The following is a 27656-nucleotide window of genomic DNA, read 5'->3' on the forward strand; positions in this document are numbered from 1 at the left end:
CATATCGTGCCGCGGTACACGAACGTACCAAGTGTACACCAAATTTAATTATACTGGGGAGGGAAGTATGTCTGCCTATATACATAATTGCTGGCTCACCGCCTAGTGAAACAGAGTTTGAATGTCCTATTAAATATATAGAATGGGTTAAGGCCGTACTTTAACCTATAATGGTTTACTTTTTAAATTGTTATTTGGATGGAGAGTTGTCTCATTGGCACTCACACCACATCTTCCTATATCTAAGGATGCTATGCAAGAGTCTTTTTCTTCTGCCCACGAGAAATTAGAGGCAAGTTTTCTTCGACAAAAACGTTTTTATGACGTCAAGCTTAAAATTCGTTCCTTCAAAAAGGACCAGTTAGTATGGTACTGGTATCCCCCACATGCAAAACGGAAATTAGGCGTCGGTTGGACCGGTCCGTATAAAATTATAAGAAAAATTTCTGAGGTCACTTATCAGATCGAGTCGAGTCAAACAAAGAAAATGAAAATCACGTAGACCATTTAAAAAGAGTAGAAGGAAACGGCTTCCGAAATGAACTGTCTAATGTCGATACAAGCCTCGCGACCTTAATGGATCAAGGATCTCTGGAACATGAAAACTCGAACGCAGAAGAATACAATACCGTTTCTTACACTGAAGATGAAACAGTTTTAGACAATGTTGTACATAACTCTCCTAAATACAGCACACGAGGTCGCTTGATACAACCAACACTTCAATCTTCACTATAAATTAGCTTTCTTATGCAATCTATTGAACATAGTTTAATAATACTGTTATATCTGAATAAAACTTTAGACCTACATTATGTAGATATATCATAAGGCTGTGACCGGGAATGCTAGGAATTTACATGTACGTTTGTACATTTTATTTACCATGGGCCTTTTCGTATGAGCTTTAATATGCAGATGTTTAGGAGAATTTAGCTGCCTTTTGTAAGGGTAGGATAATAAGGTCAGGTTAGACGTCAACCTGATTTTAAAATTTTGGAAGCTGGGGAACGCTTCTTGTAGCATGGGAACAGTCACCATGGATGTCTACATAATGATCAATAAAAATAAAATAAGTATAAATCGTAGGAATTTGACCAGAAAAACTTTTCTACATATACTACTTCCAAAGATACTACTTCCACAGATACTACTTCCACAGATACTACTTATACAGATACTACTTCCACAGATACTACTTCCACATATACTACTTCCACAGATATTTCTTCCACAGATGCTTCTTCTACAGATACTACTTCGTCAGATAATACTTCCACATATACTACTTCCACATATACTACTTCTACAGGTGCTACTTCCACAGATACTTCTTCCACAGATACTACTTCCACAGATACTTCTTCTACAGATACTACTTCTACAGATACTACTTCTACAGATACTACTTCTACAAATACTACATCTGCAGATACTACTTCTACAAATACTACTTCCACATATTCTTCTTCCACAGATACTACTTCCACAGATACTTCTTCTACAGATACTACTTCTACAGATACTACTTCCAAAAATACTACTTTAACAGATACTTCTTCTACAAATACTACTTCCACAGATACTACTTCTACAGATACTACTTCTACAAATACTACTTCCACAGATACTTCTTCTAAAGATACTACTTCCAAATAAACAACTTCCAAAGAAACTACTTCTACATATACTACTTCCAAAGATACTACTTCTACAGATACTTCTTCCAAATATACTTCTTCTACAGATACTACTTCTACAGATACTTCTTTTACAGATACTACTTCTAAAGATACTTCTTCTACAGATACTACTTCTACAAATACTACATCTGCAGATACTACTTCTACAAATACTACATCTGCAGATACTACTTCTACAAATACTACTTCCACATATACAACTTCTACAGATACTTCTTCTACAGATACTACTTCAACAGATACTACTTCTACAGATACTACTTCCACTGATACTACTACCACATATACTACTTCTACATATACTACTTCTACAGATTCTTCTTCCACATATACTACTTCCAAAGATACTACTTCAACAGATACTTCTTCTACAGATACTACTTCTACAAATACTACTTCCAAAGATACTACTTCTACAGATACTACTTCTACAGATACTTCTTCCACAGATGATACTACTTCAACAGATACTTCTTCCACATATACTTCAGCTACTTTTTCTACAGATACTACTTCCACAAATACTACTTCCACAGATACTACTTCTACAGATACTACTTCCACAGATACTTCTTCTACAGATACTACTTCTACAAATACTACTTTCACAGATACTTCTTCTACAGATACTACTTCTACAAATACTACTTCCTAAGATACTACTTCAACAGATACTTCTTCCACAGATACTACTTCCACAGATGATACTACTTCAACAGATACTTCTTCCACATATACTTCAGCTACTTTTTCTACAGATACTACTTCCACAAATACTACTTCCACAGATACTACTTCTACAGATACTACTTCCACAGATACTTCTTCTACAGATACTACTTCTACAAATACTACTTTCACAGATACTTCTTCTACAGATACTACTTCTACAAATACTACTTCCAAAGATACTACTTCTACAGATACTACTTCTACAGATACTTCTTCCACAGATGATACTACTTCAACAGATACTTCTTCCACATATACTTCAGCTACTTTTTCTACAGATACTACTTCCACAAATACTACTTCCACAGATACTACTTCTACAGATACTACTTCCACAGATACTTCTTCTACAGATACTACTTCTACAAATACTACTTTCACAGATACTTCTTCTACAGATACTACTTCTACAAATACTACTTCCTAAGATACTACTTCAACAGATACTTCTTCCACAGATACTACTTCCACAGATGATACTACTTCAACAGATACTTCTTCCACATATACTTCAGCTACTTTTTCTACAGATACTACTTCCACAAATACTACTTCCACAGATACTACTTCTACAGATACTACTTCCACAGATACTTCTTCTACAGATACTACTTCTACAAATACTACTTTCACAGATACTTCTTCTACAGATACTACTTCTACAAATACTACTTCCTAAGATACTACTTCAACAGATACTTCTTCCACAGATACTACTTCCAAAGATACTTCTTCCACAGATACTACTTCTACAGATACTTCTTCTACAGATACTACTTCCACAGATACTACTTCTACTGATACTTCTCCTACAGCTACTTCTTCTACATATACTACTTTCACAGATACTTCTTCTACAGATACTACTTCTACAAATACTACTTCCACAGATACTACTTCTACAGATACTCCATCCACAGATACTTCTTCCACAGATACTCCTTTCACAGATACTACCCCTAGATTTACTCCTTCCACAGATACTTCTTTCACAGATACTTCTTCCACAGATACTACTTCCACATATACTACTTTTACAGATACTACTTTTACAGATACTACTTCTACAGATACTACTTCTACAGATACTACTTCTACAGATACTACTTCCACAGATACTCCTTCCATAGATACTTCTTCTACAGCTACTTCTTCCACAGATACTACTTCCACATATACTACTTTTACAGATACTACTTCTACAGATACTACTTCCACAAATACTACTTCTACAGATACTACTTCAACAGATACTTCTTCCACATATACTACTTCTACAGATGCTACTTCTACAGATGCTACTTCCACAGATACTACTTCCACAGATACTACTTCTACAGATACTTCTTCTACAGATACTTCTTCTACAGATACTACTTCCACAAATACTACTTCCACAGATACTACTTCTACAAATACTACTTCCACATATACTTCTTCTACAGATACTACTTCTACAAATACTACTTCCACAGATACTACTTCTACAGATACTCCATCCGCAGACACTTCTTCCACAGATACTCCTTCCACAGATACTTCTTCCACAGATACTACTGTAACAGATACTTCATCTACAAATACTACTTCCACAGATACTACTTCTACAGATACTACTTCCACAGATACTACTTCCACATATATCACTTTTACAGATACTACTTCTACAGATACTACTTCTACAGATACTACTTCCACATATACTCCTTCCATAGATACTTCTTCTACAGCTACTTCTTCTACAGATACTACTTCTACATATACTACTTCTACAGATACTATTTCAACAGATACTTTTTCCACATATACTACTTCTACAGATGCTACTTCTTTTACAGATACTACTTCCACAGATACTACTTATACAGATACTTCTTCTACAGATACTTCGTCTACAGATACTACTTCTACAAATACTACTTCCACATATACAACTTCTACAGATACTTCTTCTACAGATACTACTTCAACAGATACTACTTCTACAGATACTACTTCCACTGATACTACTACCACATATACTACTTCTACATATACTACTTCTACAGATTATTCTTCCACATATACTACTTCCAAAGATACTACTTCAACTGATACTTCTTCTACAGATACTACTTCTACAAATACTACTTCCAAAGATACTACTTCTACAGATGCTACTTCTACAAATACTACTTTCACAGATACTTCTTCTACAGATACTACTTCTACAAATACTACTTCCTAAGATACTACTTCAACAGATACTTCTTCCACATATACTACTTCCAAAGATACTTCTTCCACAGATACTACTTCTACAGATACTTCTTCTACAGATACTACTTCCACAGATACTTCTTCTACAGATACTACTTCTACAAATACTACTTCCTAAGATACTACTTCAACAGATACTACTTCTACAGATACTACTTCCACAGATACTACTTCTACAGATACTTCTTCTACAGCTACTTCTTCTACAGATACTACTTCCACAGATACTACTTCTACAGATACTTCTTCTACAGATACTTCTTCTACATATACTACTTTCACAGATACTTCTTCTACAGATACTACTTCTACAAATACTACTTCCACAGATACTACTTCTACAGATACTCCATCCACAGATACTTCTTCCAAAGATACTCCTTTCACAGATACTACCCCTACAGATACTCCTTCCACAGATACTTCTTCCACAGATACTACTGTAACAGATACTTCATCTACAAATACTACTTCCACAGATACTACTTCTACAGATACTACTTCCACATATACTACTTTTACAGATACTACTTCTACAGATACTACTTCTACAGATACTACTTCCACATATACTCCTTCCATAGATACTTCTTCTACAGCTAGTTCTTCTGCAGATACTACTTCTACATATACTACTTCTACAGATACTACTTCAACATACTTTTTCCACATATACTACTTCTACAGATGCTACTTCTTTTACAGATACTACTTCCACAGATACTACTTATACAGATACTTCTTCTACAGATACTACTTCTACAGATACTTCTTCTACAGATACTTCGTCTACAGATACTACTTCTACAAATACTACTTCCACATATACAACTTCTACAGATACTTCTTCTACAGATACTACTTCAACAGATACTACTTCTACAGATACTACTTCCACTGATACTACTACCACATATACTACTTCTACATATACTACTTCTACAGATTATTCTTCCACATATACTACTTCCAAAGATACTACTTCAACAGATACTTCTTCTACAGATGCTACTTCTACAAATACTACTTCCAAAGATACTACTTCTACAGATACTACTTCTACAAATACTACTTCCACAGATACTTCTTCTAAAGATACTACTTCCAAATAAACAACTTCCAAAGAAACTACTTCTACATATACTACTTCCAAAGATACTACTTCTACAGATACTTCTTCCAAATATACTTCTTCTACAGATACTACTTCTACAGATACTTCTTTTACAGATACTACTTCTAAAGATACTTCTTCTACAGATACTACTTCTACAAATACTACATCTGCAGATACTACTTCTACAAATACTACATCTGCAGATACTACTTCTACAAATACTACTTCCACATATACAACTTCTACAGATACTTCTTCTACAGATACTACTTCAACAGATACTACTTCTACAGATACTACTTCCACTGATACTACTACCACATATACTACTTCTACATATACTACTTCTACAGATTCTTCTTCCACATATACTACTTCCAAAGATACTACTTCAACAGATACTTCTTCCACAGATACTACTTCCACAGATGATACTACTTCAACAGATACTTCTTCCACATATACTTCAGCTACTTTTTCTACAGATACTACTTCCACAAATACTACTTCCACAGATACTACTTCTACAGATACTACTTCCACAGATACTTCTTCTACAGATACTACTTCTACAAATACTACTTTCACAGATACTTCTTCTACAGATACTACTTCTACAAATACTACTTCCAAAGATACTACTTCTACAGATACTACTTCTACAGATACTTCTTCCACAGATGATACTACTTCAACAGATACTTCTTCCACATATACTTCAGCTACTTTTTCTACAGATACTACTTCCACAAATACTACTTCCACAGATACTACTTCTACAGATACTACTTCCACAGATACTTCTTCTACAGATACTACTTCTACAAATACTACTTTCACAGATACTTCTTCTACAGATACTACTTCTACAAATACTACTTCCTAAGATACTACTTCAACAGATACTTCTTCCACAGATACTACTTCCACAGATGATACTACTTCAACAGATACTTCTTCCACATATACTTCAGCTACTTTTTCTACAGATACTACTTCCACAAATACTACTTCCACAGATACTACTTCTACAGATACTACTTCCACAGATACTTCTTCTACAGATACTACTTCTACAAATACTACTTTCACAGATACTTCTTCTACAGATACTACTTCTACAAATACTACTTCCTAAGATACTACTTCAACAGATACTTCTTCCACAGATACTACTTCCAAAGATACTTCTTCCACAGATACTACTTCTACAGATACTTCTTCTACAGATACTACTTCCACAGATACTACTTCTACTGATACTTCTCCTACAGCTACTTCTTCTACATATACTACTTTCACAGATACTTCTTCTACAGATACTACTTCTACAAATACTACTTCCACAGATACTACTTCTACAGATACTCCATCCACAGATACTTCTTCCACAGATACTCCTTTCACAGATACTACCCCTAGATTTACTCCTTCCACAGATACTTCTTTCACAGATACTTCTTCCACAGATACTACTTCCACATATACTACTTTTACAGATACTACTTTTACAGATACTACTTCTACAGATACTACTTCTACAGATACTACTTCTACAGATACTACTTCCACAGATACTCCTTCCATAGATACTTCTTCTACAGCTACTTCTTCCACAGATACTACTTCCACATATACTACTTTTACAGATACTACTTCTACAGATACTACTTCCACAAATACTACTTCTACAGATACTACTTCAACAGATACTTCTTCCACATATACTACTTCTACAGATGCTACTTCTACAGATGCTACTTCCACAGATACTACTTCCACAGATACTACTTCTACAGATACTTCTTCTACAGATACTTCTTCTACAGATACTACTTCCACAAATACTACTTCCACAGATACTACTTCTACAAATACTACTTCCACATATACTTCTTCTACAGATACTACTTCTACAAATACTACTTCCACAGATACTACTTCTACAGATACTCCATCCGCAGACACTTCTTCCACAGATACTCCTTCCACAGATACTTCTTCCACAGATACTACTGTAACAGATACTTCATCTACAAATACTACTTCCACAGATACTACTTCTACAGATACTACTTCCACAGATACTACTTCCACATATATCACTTTTACAGATACTACTTCTACAGATACTACTTCTACAGATACTACTTCCACATATACTCCTTCCATAGATACTTCTTCTACAGCTACTTCTTCTACAGATACTACTTCTACATATACTACTTCTACAGATACTATTTCAACAGATACTTTTTCCACATATACTACTTCTACAGATGCTACTTCTTTTACAGATACTACTTCCACAGATACTACTTATACAGATACTTCTTCTACAGATACTTCGTCTACAGATACTACTTCTACAAATACTACTTCCACATATACAACTTCTACAGATACTTCTTCTACAGATACTACTTCAACAGATACTACTTCTACAGATACTACTTCCACTGATACTACTACCACATATACTACTTCTACATATACTACTTCTACAGATTATTCTTCCACATATACTACTTCCAAAGATACTACTTCAACAGATACTTCTTCTACAGATACTACTTCTACAAATACTACTTCCAAAGATACTACTTCTACAGATGCTACTTCTACAAATACTACTTTCACAGATACTTCTTCTACAGATACTACTTCTACAAATACTACTTCCTAAGATACTACTTCAACAGATACTTCTTCCACAGATACTACTTCCAAAGATACTTCTTCCACAGATACTACTTCTACAGATACTTCTTCTACAGATACTACTTCCACAGATACTTCTTCTACAGATACTACTTCTACAAATACTACTTCTACAGATACTACTTCAACAGATACTACTTCCACAGATACTACTTCCACAGATACTACTTCTACAGATACTTCTTCTACAGATACTTCTTCTACATATACTACTTTCACAGATACTTCTTCTACAGATACTACTTCTACAAATACTACTTCCACAGATACTACTTCTACAGATACTCCATCCACAGATACTTCTTCCAAAGATACTCCTTTCACAGATACTACCCCTACAGATACTCCTTCCACAGATACTTCTTCCACAGATACTACTGTAACAGATACTTCATCTACAAATACTACTTCCACAGATACTACTTCTACAGATACTACTTCCACATATACTACTTTTACAGATACTACTTCTACAGATACTACTTCTACAGATACTACTTCCACATATACTCCTTCCATAGATACTTCTTCTACAGCTAGTTCTTCTGCAGATACTACTTCTACATATACTACTTCTACAGATACTACTTCAACATACTTTTTCCACATATACTACTTCTACAGATGCTACTTCTTTTACAGATACTACTTCCACAGATACTACTTATACAGATACTTCTTCTACAGATACTACTTCTACAGATACTTCTTCTACAGATACTTCGTCTACAGATACTACTTCTACAAATACTACTTCCACATATACAACTTCTACAGATACTTCTTCTACAGATACTACTTCAACAGATACTACTTCTACAGATACTACTTCCACTGATACTACTACCACATATACTACTTCTACATATACTACTTCTACAGATTATTCTTCCACATATACTACTTCCAAAGATACTACTTCAACAGATACTTCTTCTACAGATGCTACTTCTACAAATACTACTTCCAAAGATACTACTTCTACAGATACTACTTCTACAAATACTACTTCCACAGATACTTCTTCTAAAGATACTACTTCCAAATAAACAACTTCCAAAGAAACTACTTCTACATATACTACTTCCAAAGATACTACTTCTACAGATACTTCTTCCAAATATACTTCTTCTACAGATACTACTTCTACAGATACTTCTTTTACAGATACTACTTCTAAAGATACTTCTTCTACAGATACTACTTCTACAAATACTACATCTGCAGATACTACTTCTACAAATACTACATCTGCAGATACTACTTCTACAAATACTACTTCCACATATACAACTTCTACAGATACTTCTTCTACAGATACTACTTCAACAGATACTACTTCTACAGATACTACTTCCACTGATACTACTACCACATATACTACTTCTACATATACTACTTCTACAGATTCTTCTTCCACATATACTACTTCCAAAGATACTACTTCAACAGATACTTCTTCTACAGATACTACTTCTACAAATACTACTTCCAAAGATACTACTTCTACAGATACTACTTCTACAGATACTTCTTCCACAGATGATACTACTTCAACAGATACTTCTTCCACATATACTTCAGCTACTTTTTCTACAGATACTACTTCCACAAATACTACTTCCACAGATACTACTTCTACAGATACTACTTCCACAGATACTACTTCTACATATACTACTTTCACAGATACTTCTTCTACAGATACTACTTCTACAAATACTACTTTCACAGATACTTCTTCTACAGATACTTCTTCTACAGATACTACTTCCACAGATACTACTTCTACAGATACTACTTCCACAGATACTTCTTCTACAGATGCTACTTCTACAAATACTACTTTCACAGATACTTCTTCTACAGCTACTTCTTCTACATATACTACTTCCTAAGATACTACTTCAACAGATACTTCTTCCACAGATACTACTTCCAAAGATACTTCTTCCACAGATACTACTTCTACAGATACTTCTTCTACAGATACTACTTCCACAGATACTACTTCTACTGATACTTCTCCTACAGCTACTTCTTCTACATATACTACTTTCACAGATACTTCTTCTACAGATACTACTTCTACAAATACTACTTCCACAGATACTACTTCTACAGATACTCCATCCACAGATACTTCTTCCACAGATACTCCTTTCACAGATACTACCCCTAGATTTACTCCTTCCACAGATACTTCTTTCACAGATACTTCTTCCACAGATACTACTTCCACATATACTACTTTTACAGATACTACTTCTACAGATACTACTTCTACAGATACTACTTCTACAGATACTACTTCCACAGATACTCCTTCCATAGATACTTCTTCTACAGCTACTTCTTCCACAGATACTACTTCCACATATACTACTTTTACAGATACTACTTCTACAGATACTACTTCCAAAAATACTACTTTAACAGATACTTCTTCTACAAATACTACTTCCACAGATACTACTTCTACAGATACTACTTCTACAAATACTACTTCCACAGATACTTCTTCTAAAGATACTACTTCCAAATAAACAACTTCCAAAGAAACTACTTCTACATATACTACTTCCAAAGATACTACTTCTACAGATACTACATCTGCAGATACTACTTCTACAAATACTACTTCCACAGATACTTCTTCTAAAGATACTACTTCCAAATAAACAACTTCCAAAGAAACTACTTCTACATATACTACTTCCAAAGATACTACTTCTACAGATACTACATCTGCAGATACTACTTCCACATATACAACTTCTACAGATACTTCTTCTACAGATACTACTTCAACAGATACTAATTCTACAGATACTACTTCCACTGATACTACTACCACATATACTACTTCTACATATACTACTTCTACAGATTCTTCTTCCACATATACTACTTCCAAAGATACTACTTCAACAGATACTTCTTCTACAGATACTACTTCTACAAATACTACTTCCAAAGATACTACTTCTACAGATACTACTTCTACAGATACTTCTTCCACAGATGATACTACTTCAACAGATACTTCTTCCACATATACTTCAGCTACTTTTTCTACAGATACTACTTCCACAAATACTACTTCCACAGATACTACTTCTACAGATACTACTTCTACAAATACTACTTCCACAGATACTACTTCTACAGATACTCCATCCACAGATACTTCTTCCACAGATACTCCTTTCACAGATACTACCCCTAGATTTACTCCTTCCACAGATACTTCTTTCACAGATACTTCTTCCACAGATACTACTTCCACATATACTACTTTTACAGATACTACTTCTACAGATACTACTTCTACAGATACTACTTCTACAGATACTACTTCCACAGATACTCCTTCCATAGATACTTCTTCTACAGCTACTTCTTCCACAGATACTACTTCCACATATACTACTTTTACAGATACTACTTCTACAGATACTACTTCCACAAATACTACTTCTACAGATACTACTTCAACAGATACTTCTTCCACATATACTACTTCTACAGATGCTACTTCCACAGATACTACTTCCACAGATACTACTTCTACAGATACTTCTTCTACAGATACTTCTTCTACAGATACTACTTCCACAAATACTACTTCCACAGATACTACTTCTACAAATACTACTTCCACATATACTTCTTCTACAGATACTACTTCTACAAATACTACTTCCACAGATACTACTTCTACAGATACTCCATCCGCAGACACTTCTTCCACAGATACTCCTTCCACAGATACTTCTTCCACAGATACTACTGTAACAGATACTTCATCTACAAATACTACTTCCACAGATACTACTTCTACAGATACTACTTCCAAAGATACTACTTCCACACATACTACTTTTACAGATACTACTTCTACAGATACTACTTCTACAGATACTACTTCCACATATACTCCTTCCATAGATACTTCTTCTACAGCTACTTCTTCTACAGATACTACTTCTACATATACTACTTCTACAGATACTATTTCAACAGATACTTTTTCCACATATACTACTTCTACAGATGCTACTTCTTTTACAGATACTACTTCCACAGATACTACTTATACAGATACTTCTTCTACAGATACTTCGTCTACAGATACTACTTCTACAAATACTACTTCCACATATACAACTTCTACAGATACTTCTTCTACAGATACTACTTCAACAGATACTACTTCTACAGATACTACTTCCACTGATACTACTACCACATATACTACTTCTACATATACTACTTCTACAGATTATTCTTCCACATATACTACTTCCAAAGATACTACTTCAACAGATACTTCTTCTACAGATACTACTTCTACAAATACTACTTCCAAAGATACTACTTCTACAGATGCTACTTCTACAAATACTACTTTCACAGATACTTCTTCTACAGATACTACTTCTACAAATACTACTTCCTAAGATACTACTTCAACAGATACTTCTTCCACAGATACTACTTCCAAAGATACTTCTTCCACAGATACTACTTCTACAGATACTTCTTCTACAGATACTACTTCCACAGATACTACTTCTACTGATACTTCTCCTACAGCTACTTCTTCTACATATACTACTTTCACAGATACTTCTTCTACAGATACTACTTCTACAAATACTACTTCCACAGATACTACTTCTACAGATACTCCATCCACAGATACTTCTTCCAAAGATACTCCTTTCACAGATACTACCCCTACAGATACTCCTTCCACAGATACTTCTTCCACAGATACTACTGTAACAGATACTTCATCTACAAATACTACTTCCACAGATACTACTTCGACAGATACTACTTCCACATATACTACTTTTACAGATACTACTTCTACAGATACTACTTCTACAGATACTACTTCCACATATACTCCTTCCATAGATACTTCTTCTACAGCTAGTTCTTCTACAGATACTTCGTCTACAGATACTACTTCTACAAATACTACTTCCACATATACAACTTCTACAGATACTTCTTCTACAGATACTACTTCAACAGATACTACTTCTACAGATACTACTTCCACTGATACTACTACCACATATACTACTTCTACATATACTACTTCTACAGATTATTCTTCCACATATACTACTTCCAAAGATACTACTTCAACAGATACTTCTTCTACAGATGCTACTTCTACAAATACTACTTCCAAAGATACTACTTCTACAGATACTACTTCTATAGATACTTCTTCCACAGATGATGCTACTTCAACAGATACTTCTTCCACATATACTTCAGCTACTTTTTCTACAGATACTACTTCCACAAATACTACTTCCACAGATACTACTTCTACTGATACTTCTCCTACAGCTACTTCTTCTACATATACTACTTTCACAGATACTTCTTCTACAGATACTACTTCTACAAATACTACTTCCACAGATACTACTTCTACAGATACTCCATCCACAGATACTTCATCCACAGATACTCCTTTCACAGATCCTACCCCTACAGATACTCCTTCCACAGATACTTCTTCCACAGATACTACTGTAACAGATACTTCTTCTAGAAATACTACTTCCACAGATACTACTTCTACAGATACTACTTCCACATATACTACTTCCACATATACTACTTCTACAGATACTACTTCTACAGATACTACTTCTACAGATACTAATTCCACAGATACTCCTTCCATAGATACTTCTTCTACAGCTACTTCTTCTACAGATACTACTTCTACAAATACTACTTCCACATATACTACTTCAACAGATACTTCTTCCACATATACTACTTCTACAGATACTTCTTCCACAGATACTACTTCCACAGATACTACTTCTACAGATACTTCTTCTACAGATACTTCTTCTACAGATACTACTTCTACAAATACTACTTCCACATATACTTCTTCTACAGATACTACTTCTACAAATACTACTTCCACAGATACTACTTCTACAGATACTCCATCCGCAGACACTTCTTCCACAGATACTCCTTTCACAGATACTACCCCTACAGATACTCCTTCCACAGATACTTCTTCCACAGATACTACTGAAACAGATACTTCATCTACAAATACTACTTCCACAGATACTACTTCTACAGATACTACTTCCACAGATACTACTTCCACATATACTACTTTTACATATACTACTTCTACAGATACTACTTCTACAGATACTACTTCCACATATACTCCTTCCATAGATACTTCTTCTACAGCTACTTCTTCTACAGATACTACTTCTACATATACTACTTCCACATATACTCCTTCCATAGATACTTCTTCTACAGCTACTTCTTCTACAGATACTACTTCTACATATACTACTTCTACAGATACTATTTCAACAGATACTTTTTCCACATATACTACTTCTACAGATGCTACTTCTTTTACAGATACTACTTCCACAGATACTACTTATACAGATACTTCTTCTACAGATACTTCGTCTACAGATACTACTTCTACAAATACTACTTCCACATATACAACTTCTACAGATACTTCTTCTACAGATACTACTTCAACAGATACTACTTCTACAGATACTACTTCCACTGATACTACTACCACATATACTACTTCTACATATACTACTTCTACAGATTATTCTTCCACATATACTACTTCCAAAGATACTACTTCAACAGATACTTCTTCTACAGATACTACTTCTACAAATACTACTTCCAAAGATACTACTTCCACAGATGCTACTTCTACAGATACTACTTCTACAAATACTACTTCTACAAATACTACTTCCACAAATACTACTTCCACAGATACTACTTCTACAGATACTTCTTCCACAGATACTACTTCCACAGATACTACTTCCACATATACTACTTTCACATATACTACTTTCACATATACCACTTCCACATATACTCCTTCCACAGATACTACTTCGACAGATACTCCTTCCACAGATACTACTTCGACAGATACTCCTTACACAGATAATACTTCCACAGATACTACTTCTACAGATACTACTTCTACATATACTACTTCTACAGCTACTACTTCTACAGCTACGGTTAGGAATTATAATACCTCCTTTTGGTATTCTGCAATCGCTCTTACCAAAAATTCCAGCCAGACATCCTGCCTGTATTACCCTCCGATTCAGCTGCCGGCCATCCCAGAGAATGAGACTGAGTTATCTTTATACCTACTGTTCTTATCAAATAGCATGGACTCTATGGGAATGACGAGGCAGGTGGCTAAGGAAAGGTTAGAGACCCTCAGAAAAGAGGGTTCCAAACTTGAGCTTGAACGAAAGAAGAGGAGAGAAGTGGAGGTTAAAAACCGAAGATTACGTACGGAGCTTGCAGACTTAAAATGGAAGGACCAGCTGTTTAGAACTATGGAACCTTAATTCTTTTGTATTATGGAACTATAATTTATTATATACGACTGACTGATTGTGAAATTTATGACAATGATTAGAGTGTTCATTATTTATATATTTATAAGCAAGTTGGTTGAAAAAGTTAATTGACTGCATGTATTTTGTTAAATTTGCAATAGGAATTGTAACCTAAAATTTCTTATAATTAAAATTGATTTAAGTAATTTAATTAGAAATCAAGGCTAATAGTTTTGGAAATGAAATTTTTATGGATTTTCTTTGATATTAATTAAGTGCTAATGTTAAAACATAATTAAGGACTTGATAAGTTTACATGCATTCTTTTATATTGTATGTACTTTTATCTATTGAATATTTTATCGTTGGACTAATATCGTCCCGACATTACTTTTAAGAGAGGGGGAGTGTAATGGTGGTTGGTTTTACCTTATAATTCATTCATATTAAACCCGCTCTGTAAAAATATAATAGCTTCTAAACTGCCGTACTGGCCGTAGTTAGCTATGATGTTACCGGGCCTACCGGTCTTTCTTCCGGTAGGACCGGCCCGTGCCGGTCTAATGTCTCATGACGTCATTCTAGGGTTTTGCGTTAGTTCGGCACTTACAAACTGACTGAGAAAAAGAAACACTGAACATCACCTTCTTCAGGTTGAAATTTTAATTAATACTACGTTTATAACCACCAATATGTCTCATGTCGCCATTCTAAACATTTAAAGTATTATTATTCGTTGTAAACTGTGCTTATATTATTTGGCTGATATTAAATCTCTATTATTAGTAATGCATTCTGTTTTCTGATATTCCGTGAACTCGTGAAACCCATTCCCGTTACACATCCAAGGATGATTAAAATCAGTAAGTCCCTTATCAAATGGTAAAAACTTAATCCAAACACATCAAATAAATGGAAAACAACTGTTACAGACTTGGTACTGGCATTTCCTTATTTAGAAAATAAGAGGCGGATTAAGAGGGGTGTCCAGGAAAACATATCTGTTGCTTATATAGGGAATCACTGAAGCGTGACCGGAGCGGGCCCCCTTCTAGGTAGTCAGTGGGCCCTCACTAATGAAAATTGAAAACTGAAAACTACGGATGCAACCAGGTATCATAGCTAGCTAAATCTCCGACTCATATGACAGTGACATACAATTCCATTGTATGGACAATAATGTGTGATCAAAACAAACAGACATGTTATGTTAAAATGTTAGAAATAGGGGTATTTAACATTATGCTATAATCTTAGTCACTATAAAAACAATCAAACTTGAAAGCAAAGGAAAACAAAATGATAAATAGGCAAATCACATACGAAAAAAAGGAATATAAATAATTAACCTAGCACAACAGCACATAAGCGGGATACCGAATCACTACGAAGGATGTCACAACAACTGTCAGGTTTAACTTTTTTGACAAATTATATTATTAAAATCCGTTTTCATTTTGTCATTACACTTTAATTGAAATCAATTAAAGAAATGAAGGCCCCACTATAAGGTAAATCACCATTTTCGTGTAATTTCAAAGCCACGTCTGACAAATTACGTCTTTAATTGATGATATTCTAATTTTCATAGAATGTTGTTAATATAACCGAAAATTACATTGTCCAATTATTTCCCTTTTTGGCCAATAAACTTAGTAGAAAATCCTTCATTTTCCTTCTAACATGTTACCATATTATCTGTTTCTAAAAAAACATCTTGAAATGTATTCGTGTTTTTATATTCAGAAATATACTATAGAAAGCAACACGATGCGTATATCATAATACTGTACCTCTTTATTCGTCTTATACTCGTCAATATGAGTGCACACTACAATGACAGGTGGGTATAATCCATGTCCTGATGAATTTGTACGTAGACAGTGAATACTGTCAAACCAGAAGTCAATGTATTCTAAATAGAAGGAAAACAAATAGATTGTCCTTGTATTCGGCATTTATCCGTAACTAGGCGAGTAAAACAGTAGGATAAATTATAACCTCTCTTTGAACCAGGTAAAATAATTTGTGATCGGACTGCTATAAAGATTTCAATATTTCTTTATAGAATTCTCGGAATTTGTTCTAGAATACGTCCGATCTTTTGAAGTCTTAATCTGATCTGAGTTTAACTGTAATAATCAGTTTTCTGGTAGAATAGTTTTACTGACCTTGATTTATAACAACTACACTTTCCTAAGAAATCACGAAACACTTATCTCAGGCATAACGAGTGTGTTGTTTATTATAATAAACTGTATTCATTACACAGAGATCATATCATTTTACACTGAGTTTATCTTAATTCCCTTGACTACTTGACATTTAACAATCGTAATGATATAAGTATGTTTATTTGCTAGTTTCGCATTGTAAGTGTGACGCCCGCAAATAATCCACAGTTCATAATGCAAAAACAACTACAAAAAAATAGAACAAAAAACGTCCTCTTGACCATAGTAAAACCCCAGACAAATGCATTCCTAAAGGCATATTTAATATGACCTAGCTATTGCATCTATTTGTTTATACTATAACACTATTATTATGACACAAATTATTTGATAATTTACATCTAAACATCGCAACTCTTTATTTTGTAATTACAGCTATAACATGATTATTGTAATTTTTGATATTTTTTTTATTAACATTAAATGAAAAATCAATTGTCCGGCTTTAAACAGTTGAATGTGCTAATGGATACATATATTAATTGGTGCAGGTTCTCATGACATTTCTTAAAAGAAATCGTTTAATTATATTCTACTAGAACACACCCGTGATATCGCGGGTCCGTGACTGAATTAAAGTATATAACTATTCGCAAGCCTTATTTTAGTATTAGTATTGTCATCTGATAAATTCATGCCGATTATAAGATACACTGTTTTCTTTGCTTTTAAATCTTCCTGTTTGAACCCGTCGAACTGGAACTTATTAATTATTGGTAATATTAATTATTTGGAAAACAAAAGGTCCTGTATTGGAGTATTTTTTAATCAACAGCATTGTCCTATATTAGTTATAAATAAAGTTGAATTCTTTGATTCGCTGTTTTACGAAACAGCAGTGTCCTATATTAGTTATAAATAAAGTTGAATTCTGTAATTCGCTGTTTTACGTCATGCCCGCTAACAAATTGAAAACTGTAACTATACGCCTTATTTTTAGTCCAGATTTTTAGTATTCGTATTGTTATCTTAGAAAATCTTTCTGATTAAAATACTACAATAGGTATCAATTTGACATTTTAGTAGTGTCAACCCTGTGATTATGACCCGTGTATATAGCATATTAATCCTGAATACACCGTTTGGTGGGTCGCCTGTCAGATGCGGAACGTACAGATAAGGTAATAGGTAACAGGTCGATATACTATTGGTATTGGTATCGGACTCGACCCGGAACTTCTTAATTATTGGCAATATTAATTACGTGGAAAACAAAAGGGCCTAGAGTGGTGTAATTTTTAATCTACACCTGTGTACTATATAAGTTATATATAAAGTTGAATTCTTTGATTCGTCGTTTTTACGTGATGACGGCTGACAAATTGGACCTTGTGATTTTAGTATTATAGATTTGCTATGTTTGCGTGTGTATTTGAACAGGTTGCAACAACGATAAATATACTTATAAAAGTCGATGAATATATTTAACTGATAGACGATTAAGAGTGTACGTACAAGATAAACTAGAATCGTGTTGACTAAATTAAGTCACAGTTGTTATAAATATTTTAACAATATGTTAATTACAACTGATGCCATCAATTCTGAAATTCTAAAATATAATATTGTGTAAACAGAAAATATAGAAATACAGAATATCAAACTTGTAGAAATAAGGGTATCCTTTTTTTTCGTTCAGCTTAAATTAAAGATGGTTGCAAACAAGAAATGGATTGTTTTACAAATGTAACAAGTACTGGCTACAATAATAAGATGGTTAAGGTTATTCGTGTTCTGCTTTATAATTGACGGTGATCTTAAAATCTTACCTTCAATTGAATCAAAGTTGGTATCATCTTCTGTAGATAATATGTCTTCAGATATATTTGTAACAAGAAGATAAATAGCATGTGGATTTAAAAACGTCTGATGTGTGGCATAATAGTCTTTCTGACCTGCAAAATCCCAAATACCACATTCTACCAAACTCTCAGATGTCATTCTGTTTTGATCTACCTTAACTTTTGCAAGAATTTCAACCATTTGTTCGAAAATATTTTCCCTCATATCATCAATTTTTATGAATTCTCCGGATTTTTTAATATCATTAGTAGGAAAGACATCATTATCTTTCAAAGCTTTGTCAATATTTGATTTTTCTGCAACCGAGGTTATAGTGTTCATTATGTTCACTTTGTTTTCACTTGTTGATGGTTTGTCGAATAAAACAGTCGGAGGGTGGTGTTCTTGTTTTCTTTCAACTTCAGTCAGCGGTTCTTTAGACGAAATTATTTCTTTCTTGTTGGTCATCTCGTCGGATGTAATTACTTGAACAGAAACTGATTCGCTTGGTTTTTGTTCTTTGTTTAGACCCTCTTGTAACCTTTTGATTATTTTCGTCCTCTCTGTTTCAACTGTAATAATGTATTTGACAATATAACATGTTTACGGATAAATTATCAATTGGTTTCGTTTTTTCGTAGAATGCATGATTACAAAGATGAAACAAGACACACCTTCTTAAATCGCCCTCTTTATACAAAACATGTAGACACAAAATATAAACATGATGCAAAAGTTTAACTAATGAAAACTTTTATGTTAATTCAGACAAAGTTTAACTGACATCTCCTCTTATGGAGTTTGTGACATCCTGTTAAGAATCAAACCGCAATAACTCTTAATAGTCATGTGAAATATATTGACAAAAACACGTCCAATAATTTCCTGCGTGCGAATGCTCGAAGCCAAACATTAGAAATCCGATAATATATGAGTGTAATTGATTTCATAATAAAATATATGACGAAATCTGTGTATGTTAATGACCTTTCGGGGTTGTTTTTTTATATCAAGAAACGATATTCAATAATCACTAGCTAACTTTACCTTACTGTACATGGACAAGACGTTGATTTAGTCTGTGTGTCTGCACCGTAAACAACTGAACTTGTGAAATATCAATATAATAACTTGATGTATTTTGAATGCCAAAAAGGGTATACAGGTTAAAATCGAAAGTCGATAAAAAGCTGTAAAAAGTATCATTTGGAATTTTTTATGTTTTTTTTTTATACTTTGAATTATGTTTTTCTCACAGGACTGATACACATATTGTGACACACATTGTTGTTTTTATTATAAGTAAAAGAGGAATGCTTTGTTTGTATTTTCTTTATTCGTTCAGTATGTTTTTATACATTACACGGAAACTATATTACTGAATAATGAGGTATGGCCAATTTGCAATAAATGATAATTTTAAAAATATACTGATCGACTTTAGAAACGCAACACTAGATTATTTTTGTGTTATTTTTGAATGAATGTGTCACTGTCAAAAGCGATGACTGCCTTTTACAAACGCCAAAATGATTGTCAGAAAGGTCAACAAATTCTGTTTGACATGTTTTGAGTTCTGTTTTACACCTTCTGATTTTGCATTTGTTCAACCAATTAATTGGCAATTATGCGGTTGGAACTTGAGGGATTTAAAGGTTTTTCTTCAGTCGATTTTTTGACAATTCAGTTGATGGGAAACATTTATGGCATGAATCTGTACTCAATGGCACTCAGTAATTTGATAAGCAGTTGACGTTGCGGCCGTAAACATGTCTTGCAAATGATGTTAGGTAATCAAATTCTGTTGAAGTTTCATTGTCACTACACGTTGATCTGTTCATTGATGGCCAGCAACAAATTTTGTCTACTTGTATTGTTGTCGGAAGGACAGAAAGACGAGTTTCTGAAGTCATACAGTGTGGTTGCAGCACGATTATGTTTTAATGTTTGCAGTATTCTTAAGGGTTAATTCATTTTTTTTTAATTTCTCAGTCTTGGCAAAATGGAGATGCAACATTTTCAAACTGATTTAAGTGAGACAAAGGATTGAAAGAACTGTTTTACAAAGCAAAAAAAAACTGAAACAATCTTTATGGGTCCAAAATTTCGCTTTAGGAAATTCGTGCGACTTCAAAAATTCGGTATGTTCAATAACCACAGGTAAGTTAGATTTTGATTTTTTGTAAGGAGAAAAAAGTATGATAAGAATGAAAAGTAGTTGTAAGAGAATCAAACAAGATTTGGTAAAACAAAATCAACAAAATGAGTGTTGCGTTTTTTGAGTCGTTCAGTACACTTGCGATGTTTTATTATATTAATCTACACAGCTACTGTACTACAAGTAATTTTGATGTACAGTTCAATAAAGCGTCTGGCTTATATGCTAAATTTAGTCCTGGTATCTATGTTGAGTTTATTTTCAACCACTGGGTCGATGTCATTGCTGGTGGAGTTTTAATTCCCCGAGGGTTTAACCAGCCTAGTAGTCAGCACCTCTCTGCTTACATGACATATCATTGAAATGGTTATATTTAAAAATTAACTGTTCACAAAACTTACGAATACTTAAAATACTAAGGCTTTTCTACCTCGGGAATATATTATCTAAGCTGTATTCGGAAATCTTTTAGAATTTGGTCCTCAATGCTCTTCTACTTCGTACTTTATTTGGCCTTTTTAAGTCTTTTGGATTCGAGCTCCAATGATGAGTTATTTGTAGACAAAACCCGCGTCTGGCGTAAATACAAATTTTAATCTTGGTCTCTATGATGAGTTTATAATCTAAAGATGCATATCAAACGTACATCTGTAAATTTGTATATAAACTGTACAGCTATAAAGCTGTATTTAAACCGTACAGCTGTTAAGCTGTCCATAAACTGTACACCCATAAAGCTGTATATCAACCGTACAGCTCGACAGCCTAATATAAACTATTATTCTAAACATTACATTGAATTTTATATTCTATACACAAAATGAGTTTGAGTCCATCTTTAAATATTACATAATTCAAAGAAATGAAATATTTATAATCAATTCACTGATCTACAGGTATGTAATGTTCATGCAAAAACTTGTACAAAATTTAATTAAAATTAAAGCACATAACATGTTCACAATCATACTCTTATTTAATGGACATAAACACTAAAAAAAAAAATATTGTCGAATAGCTGACATAGAAATTGAAATAGTTATTATTATATTATGTCTATTGAGTAGTTCAATACTTTTTTTTTATTTAATGTCAATAACTGAAGTCATAAAATTGAGAATGGAAATGGGGAATGTGCCAAATAGACAACAACCCGACCACAGAGCAGACAACAGCAGAAGGTCACCAACAGGTCTTCAATGCAATGAGAAATTCCCACACCCGGAAGCGTTCTTCAGCTGACTCCTAGTATTCCTAGCAGAAATATAAACAAATCCCAGTAAACGCCAATTTGACCAAATGATGTTTACCCAAAAAAAACTATGCGAACTTTTATTTTCCGCATTTATACGCAACATATACGTCACAGATATGTTTAACCCTTTAACATTCATATCGGTCAATTTTTATCAATGGGCCAAATACCTGGACATGGAGTCTTGTATCATCGACAAATGTTAACGTACATATGTTGTTGAGTTCTCTAATTAAAACGAGGAAATCCAGCAACATGATTCATAGAGTATCAGCATCAAAACAAAGTTGAAACGCACTTAACATTTATGTTCCTTTTTGCCATTTTTGTATTGGTAAAAGAAAAAAAAATACATCTTAACTGTTCTTGAATTCTTAAGCGATGTTAGAAGAGCATAGATCATGTTGGATACCGTATCGCTTATGAAGAAATATTTACATATACATGATAAAATACGAGCATTTCTTCCCTAAAGGGTGACAGGGGAAACGAAATATGGTCTCTTGGTCTTCTTATAACTGGCAGAAAAAACGGTCAGATAGCGAACGTTCAATCCGATGCCTCGTGTAAAGAGATCGCCACGCTCTTTCAAGGTTGAGAATCCTTGCAACAACTTTTTGAGGGGTTCGTAGGTGGCCTTTTGCAAGGCAAAGTTCCTATTCCTAGCCAATATACTCTCATTTTCCAGTGGCAGTCCAAATTTCCCCAACCATCATTCCGGATGGCCTCTAAAATTACAAGACCTACCAATTGTACTTATTGTTAATTTGTTCTTGTCATAAACATGCATGAACTATTTGTCACTGAATGTTAAGCAACCAACAATCAATCAATCAATGTTCATTTCTTTTCAATTTCCGAAATATTCGCTTGAAAAGTTTAGAAATTAATAGTTTGATTATGTTTATACAGGTTTTGTTTCTCTACTTCCAGAAGGGTGAACCTACATACTACGGTTCACGACTTTCCTATGGGGTATGTGTTTCAGAGGTTAGCTAAATAGTTTGACGCTCGAGACTGCCCTTTCAAACTTCACTCTCTCTGGTAAAAGAAATTTTACGGTTTAAAATGTTGCTTAACTTAACTTAACGTTTAATTTCAATTGCGACAACTCAAGTCAATATAAGAAAATGTTTCTTATGATTTTCAGTTCCTATTCGCGCAACCCTCCCTCCTGTGACGTTCTTGCATTCTTACTCTTTGTTCTTAATCATACCAGATCATTGTTAAATGAATGTTCTTTCGTATAGGGCTATTTCTGGTAACAGTTGTTTTTTTTTGTTTACAGAAACTTGTGCCATGTATTTGAATCTCCACTATTCGTTATTTCCAGCATCGACATTTTGCTGCATCTGGCACGTTTTTTCCGCTTCTCTAAAAAGTTGGTACCTAGTACGTTTTCCAAAAGACTGTGTGCATTCGGCCTAGACACCATCAGATATACAAGGCTAACACGTAAAGCATTTATACAATTTCATGCAGTTTTTGAAAGAAATATTTATTAAATACCAGGTCTTTAAAAACTGTTATTTTCTTAATGGTTTTCTTCAAAACATGTTCGCCAGTTTAAGATTGTTAACCAATGACAATGACAGCAACATAGGTTCAGAAATTTAAATATCAAACAGTTTAATCGTGAAAAAAAATGACAAGAACATGTTTACTCACAATTATTTCAAACAACAGTAGCTTTCTTTGATCATTACTCTTATCTTAACTTATTTATAAAAACAAAACTTGAAAAAAACCTTTAATTTGGGTGTAAAAAAAGAACTTTTAAATAACTCGATGCATATTCTAACTATAAACAATTTAACTTAAGAATATAATTAATATGTTTTGTATACGGAATAAAATGCAATATTAAAACTTAATTTTGACATAGTCTAATGTGTTTTCTTGAAAAATACACATATTTTATCTATCAAATAATGTTGAAACAAGAGAAAATTGGAAACAAATACATTGTGATCAACTTAAGATATACGGACAAGACATTTTATCGATATCAATAAAATGCATTACAAAATAGTTAATAAATTTGAAATTTAAAGTTACCCATAAAATGATAACTTTTTTTTTTTATTTCTAGGAAATATAAAAAATCAACCCATGAATCTTTACATATCTCCAAATTTTATTGATAAAACATAAATGGAGACATTCTTTCATATAAAATCCATTAATCAGACAGTTTAACAATCAAACAATTATTAAAATCAAAATTGACATAGTTGGATGCGTTCTCTTTAGAAAAAATAACATTCATTTTATCTATCTGAACTCGAGGAAATTGGAAACAAATGGATTGAAATTATAGCTAGCGGTAAAACTCATAACTCCTAGTATAGTACAGTCATGCTTAACACAACTGAACACTGAACATCATGTGAATCCTTTTATTAATTTTCAGCATAGAGTGTCTGAACAAGTTTAAATAAAATTGAGAATGGAAAAGGAGAATGTGTCAAAGAGACAACAACCTGACCAAAGAGTAATACAGCCAAATGTCACCAATAGGAGTTCAAAACATAGCGAGACCATCCTTTTCCCGGGGGTTTGCCTCAATTAAACTGATTGAAATATAATGTCTTCACTACATACAATTGAAGCACAATCCCTCCCGTTTGGTGTTTGCATTGATACCATCATAAAATATATGTGAACATAACCCGTACCATGCCAACACCTAATGTTGTTTCTTCGAATGAATGTTTGTATCTGATATAATAGAAAAGTTAATCAAGCCGTCTTGTTAATCATGTCATGACAGGTCGATAATGTCTGAACTGACTATTGATCGAATCGACGATTGAAATCAAAACAAATCGTAACCTTACTTTTATGCCTGAAATTCGTCAATTTAGATTTTCTCAGAGACTAAAACATTCATTCTAGATTAAATTCCATCTGCAAATGAAACTAGTTGTTGATTCAACTAAAAATGTAAGTACTTTTATTTTATATATATGTCTGATAAATATGTGAAAAAAAGTCTTATATAAGCATTTGACAAATGTTTGAGGAAACTTGGAACGAATAAATATTTCATCAAATGAGCAAAAACACAAAAAATGCATACAGATAAATCAATTTATGTTAATATATAATGCAATGTCACAAATAAGTTTCTGATCTAATATGTGTCTGCATAGCATAAAATGGAGCTTCATTTTTAGCTCACCCGGCCCACAGGGCTAAATGAGCTTTTCTCATCGATTTGCGTCCGGCGTCGTCCAGCGTCGTCGTCATAGTCGTCATTAACTTTTACAAAAATATTCTCCTCTGAATCAACTTTAACTAAAGTAAACCAAATCATCATCGGGGTAATTAGTTTGAAAAAATTGTCCCTCGACCCTGTAAACCAACCAAGACGAGCGTCATGGCTAAACATAGAACAAAGGGGTACAATGTAGATTTTAGCTTATATCTCTGAAACTTGAGCAAATCGGACAAGTCAAGATATATCTGCTCTGAAATTTTCAGATGAATCGGATAACCCGTTGTTGGGTTGCTGCCCTAAATTGATAATTTTGAGGAAATTTTGCCGTGTTTTGATTATTATCTTGATTGTTATTATAGATATAGGTAAACTGTAAACAGTAATAATGTTCAGTAAAGTAAGATTAACAAATAAGTCACATGATACAAATGGTCAATTGAACGCTTATGGAGTCATTGTCCTTTATAGTCATTTTTTTCACATTTTTTCAAAATATTTTGGGTTTTTTTTCAAAAAATTTTTGTTCGCAAACTACTTAGGCAAATTTAACTAAACTTGTCCACAACCTTTATATAATATATTATTATATAAGTGTATGTGGTTTAAAAAATGTGTACGGTGACCCGGCTAGCCAATGAAAATGGCCGCCATGGCTAAAGATAGAACTTAGGGGTAAACTATAGATTTTGGCTTATAAATCAGAACTGAAAGCAAGGCATTTAGAGCAAATCTGACATGGATTAAAAATTGTTAATCAAGTCAACATATATCTGAACTGCAATTTTCAGATGAATCGGACCACCCGTTGTTGGGTTGCTACCACTTAATTGGGCATTATAAGAACATTTTGTCTTTTTAGGTTATTATCTTTAATATTATTATATATAGATAGAGATAAACTGTAAACCGCAATAATGTTCAGCAAAGTAATATCTACAAGTAAGTCCAAAGACTAAAATTTTCAGTTAATCCCTTCAGTAGTTATTGCCCTTTATAGTCAATTTTTATATTTTTTATTAAATTTTTGTCATCTTTTACCAAAATC

At 33.4% G+C, this 27656-nt stretch overlaps 3 protein-coding genes across 3 annotated transcripts in view; 2 read left to right on the forward strand and 1 right to left on the reverse strand.

Moving 5' to 3' along the window:
* LOC134728049 (uncharacterized) overlaps positions 1-27656 on the reverse strand; it is a 64493-nt gene that overhangs the window by 7231 nt on the left and 29606 nt on the right. Inside the window, exons 4-5 of the mRNA XM_063592448.1 lie at positions 19963-20547; positions 17753-17874 (exon numbers count right to left, since the gene is read on the reverse strand). Of these exons, the coding sequence (XP_063448518.1) occupies positions 17753-17874; positions 19963-20547 (707 nt within the window). The remainder of the gene's footprint in view (positions 1-17752; positions 17875-19962; positions 20548-27656) is intronic.
* On the forward strand, positions 9157-12995 carry LOC134681497 (serine-rich adhesin for platelets-like). Its single transcript, XM_063541134.1, has 6 exons — positions 9157-9256; positions 9310-9450; positions 9670-10416; positions 10447-10565; positions 10715-10880; positions 11272-12995. Exons 1-6 carry the CDS (start codon positions 9157-9159, stop codon positions 12993-12995), a joined length of 2997 nt encoding a protein of 998 aa, XP_063397204.1.
* On the forward strand, positions 14850-15968 carry LOC134681498 (uncharacterized; the record flags this gene model as incomplete). Its single annotated transcript, XM_063541135.1, has 1 exon — positions 14850-15968. A coding segment is annotated over one exon (1119 nt), but the record flags the coding sequence as incomplete, so codon positions are not given.

This window comes from Mytilus trossulus, chromosome 8 (genome assembly GCF_036588685.1).
Source record: "Mytilus trossulus isolate FHL-02 chromosome 8, PNRI_Mtr1.1.1.hap1, whole genome shotgun sequence".
In the NCBI taxonomy this organism is placed as follows: Eukaryota; Metazoa; Mollusca; class Bivalvia; order Mytilida; family Mytilidae; genus Mytilus; species Mytilus trossulus.

Bases quoted from the DNA above. Each gene is read 5' to 3' on its own strand.
- LOC134681497 (XM_063541134.1), top strand. From the start codon at position 9,157: ATGCTACTTCTTTTACAGATACTACTTCCACAGATACTACTTATACAG. The intron at 10,417-10,446 runs ATACTACTTCCT...CTACTTCAACAG, and splicing joins TACAGCTACTTCTTCTACAT to ATACTTCTTCCACAGATACT. The intron at 10,566-10,714 runs GCTACTTCTTCT...TACTACCCCTAG, and splicing joins CTACTGATACTTCTCCTACA to ATTTACTCCTTCCACAGATA.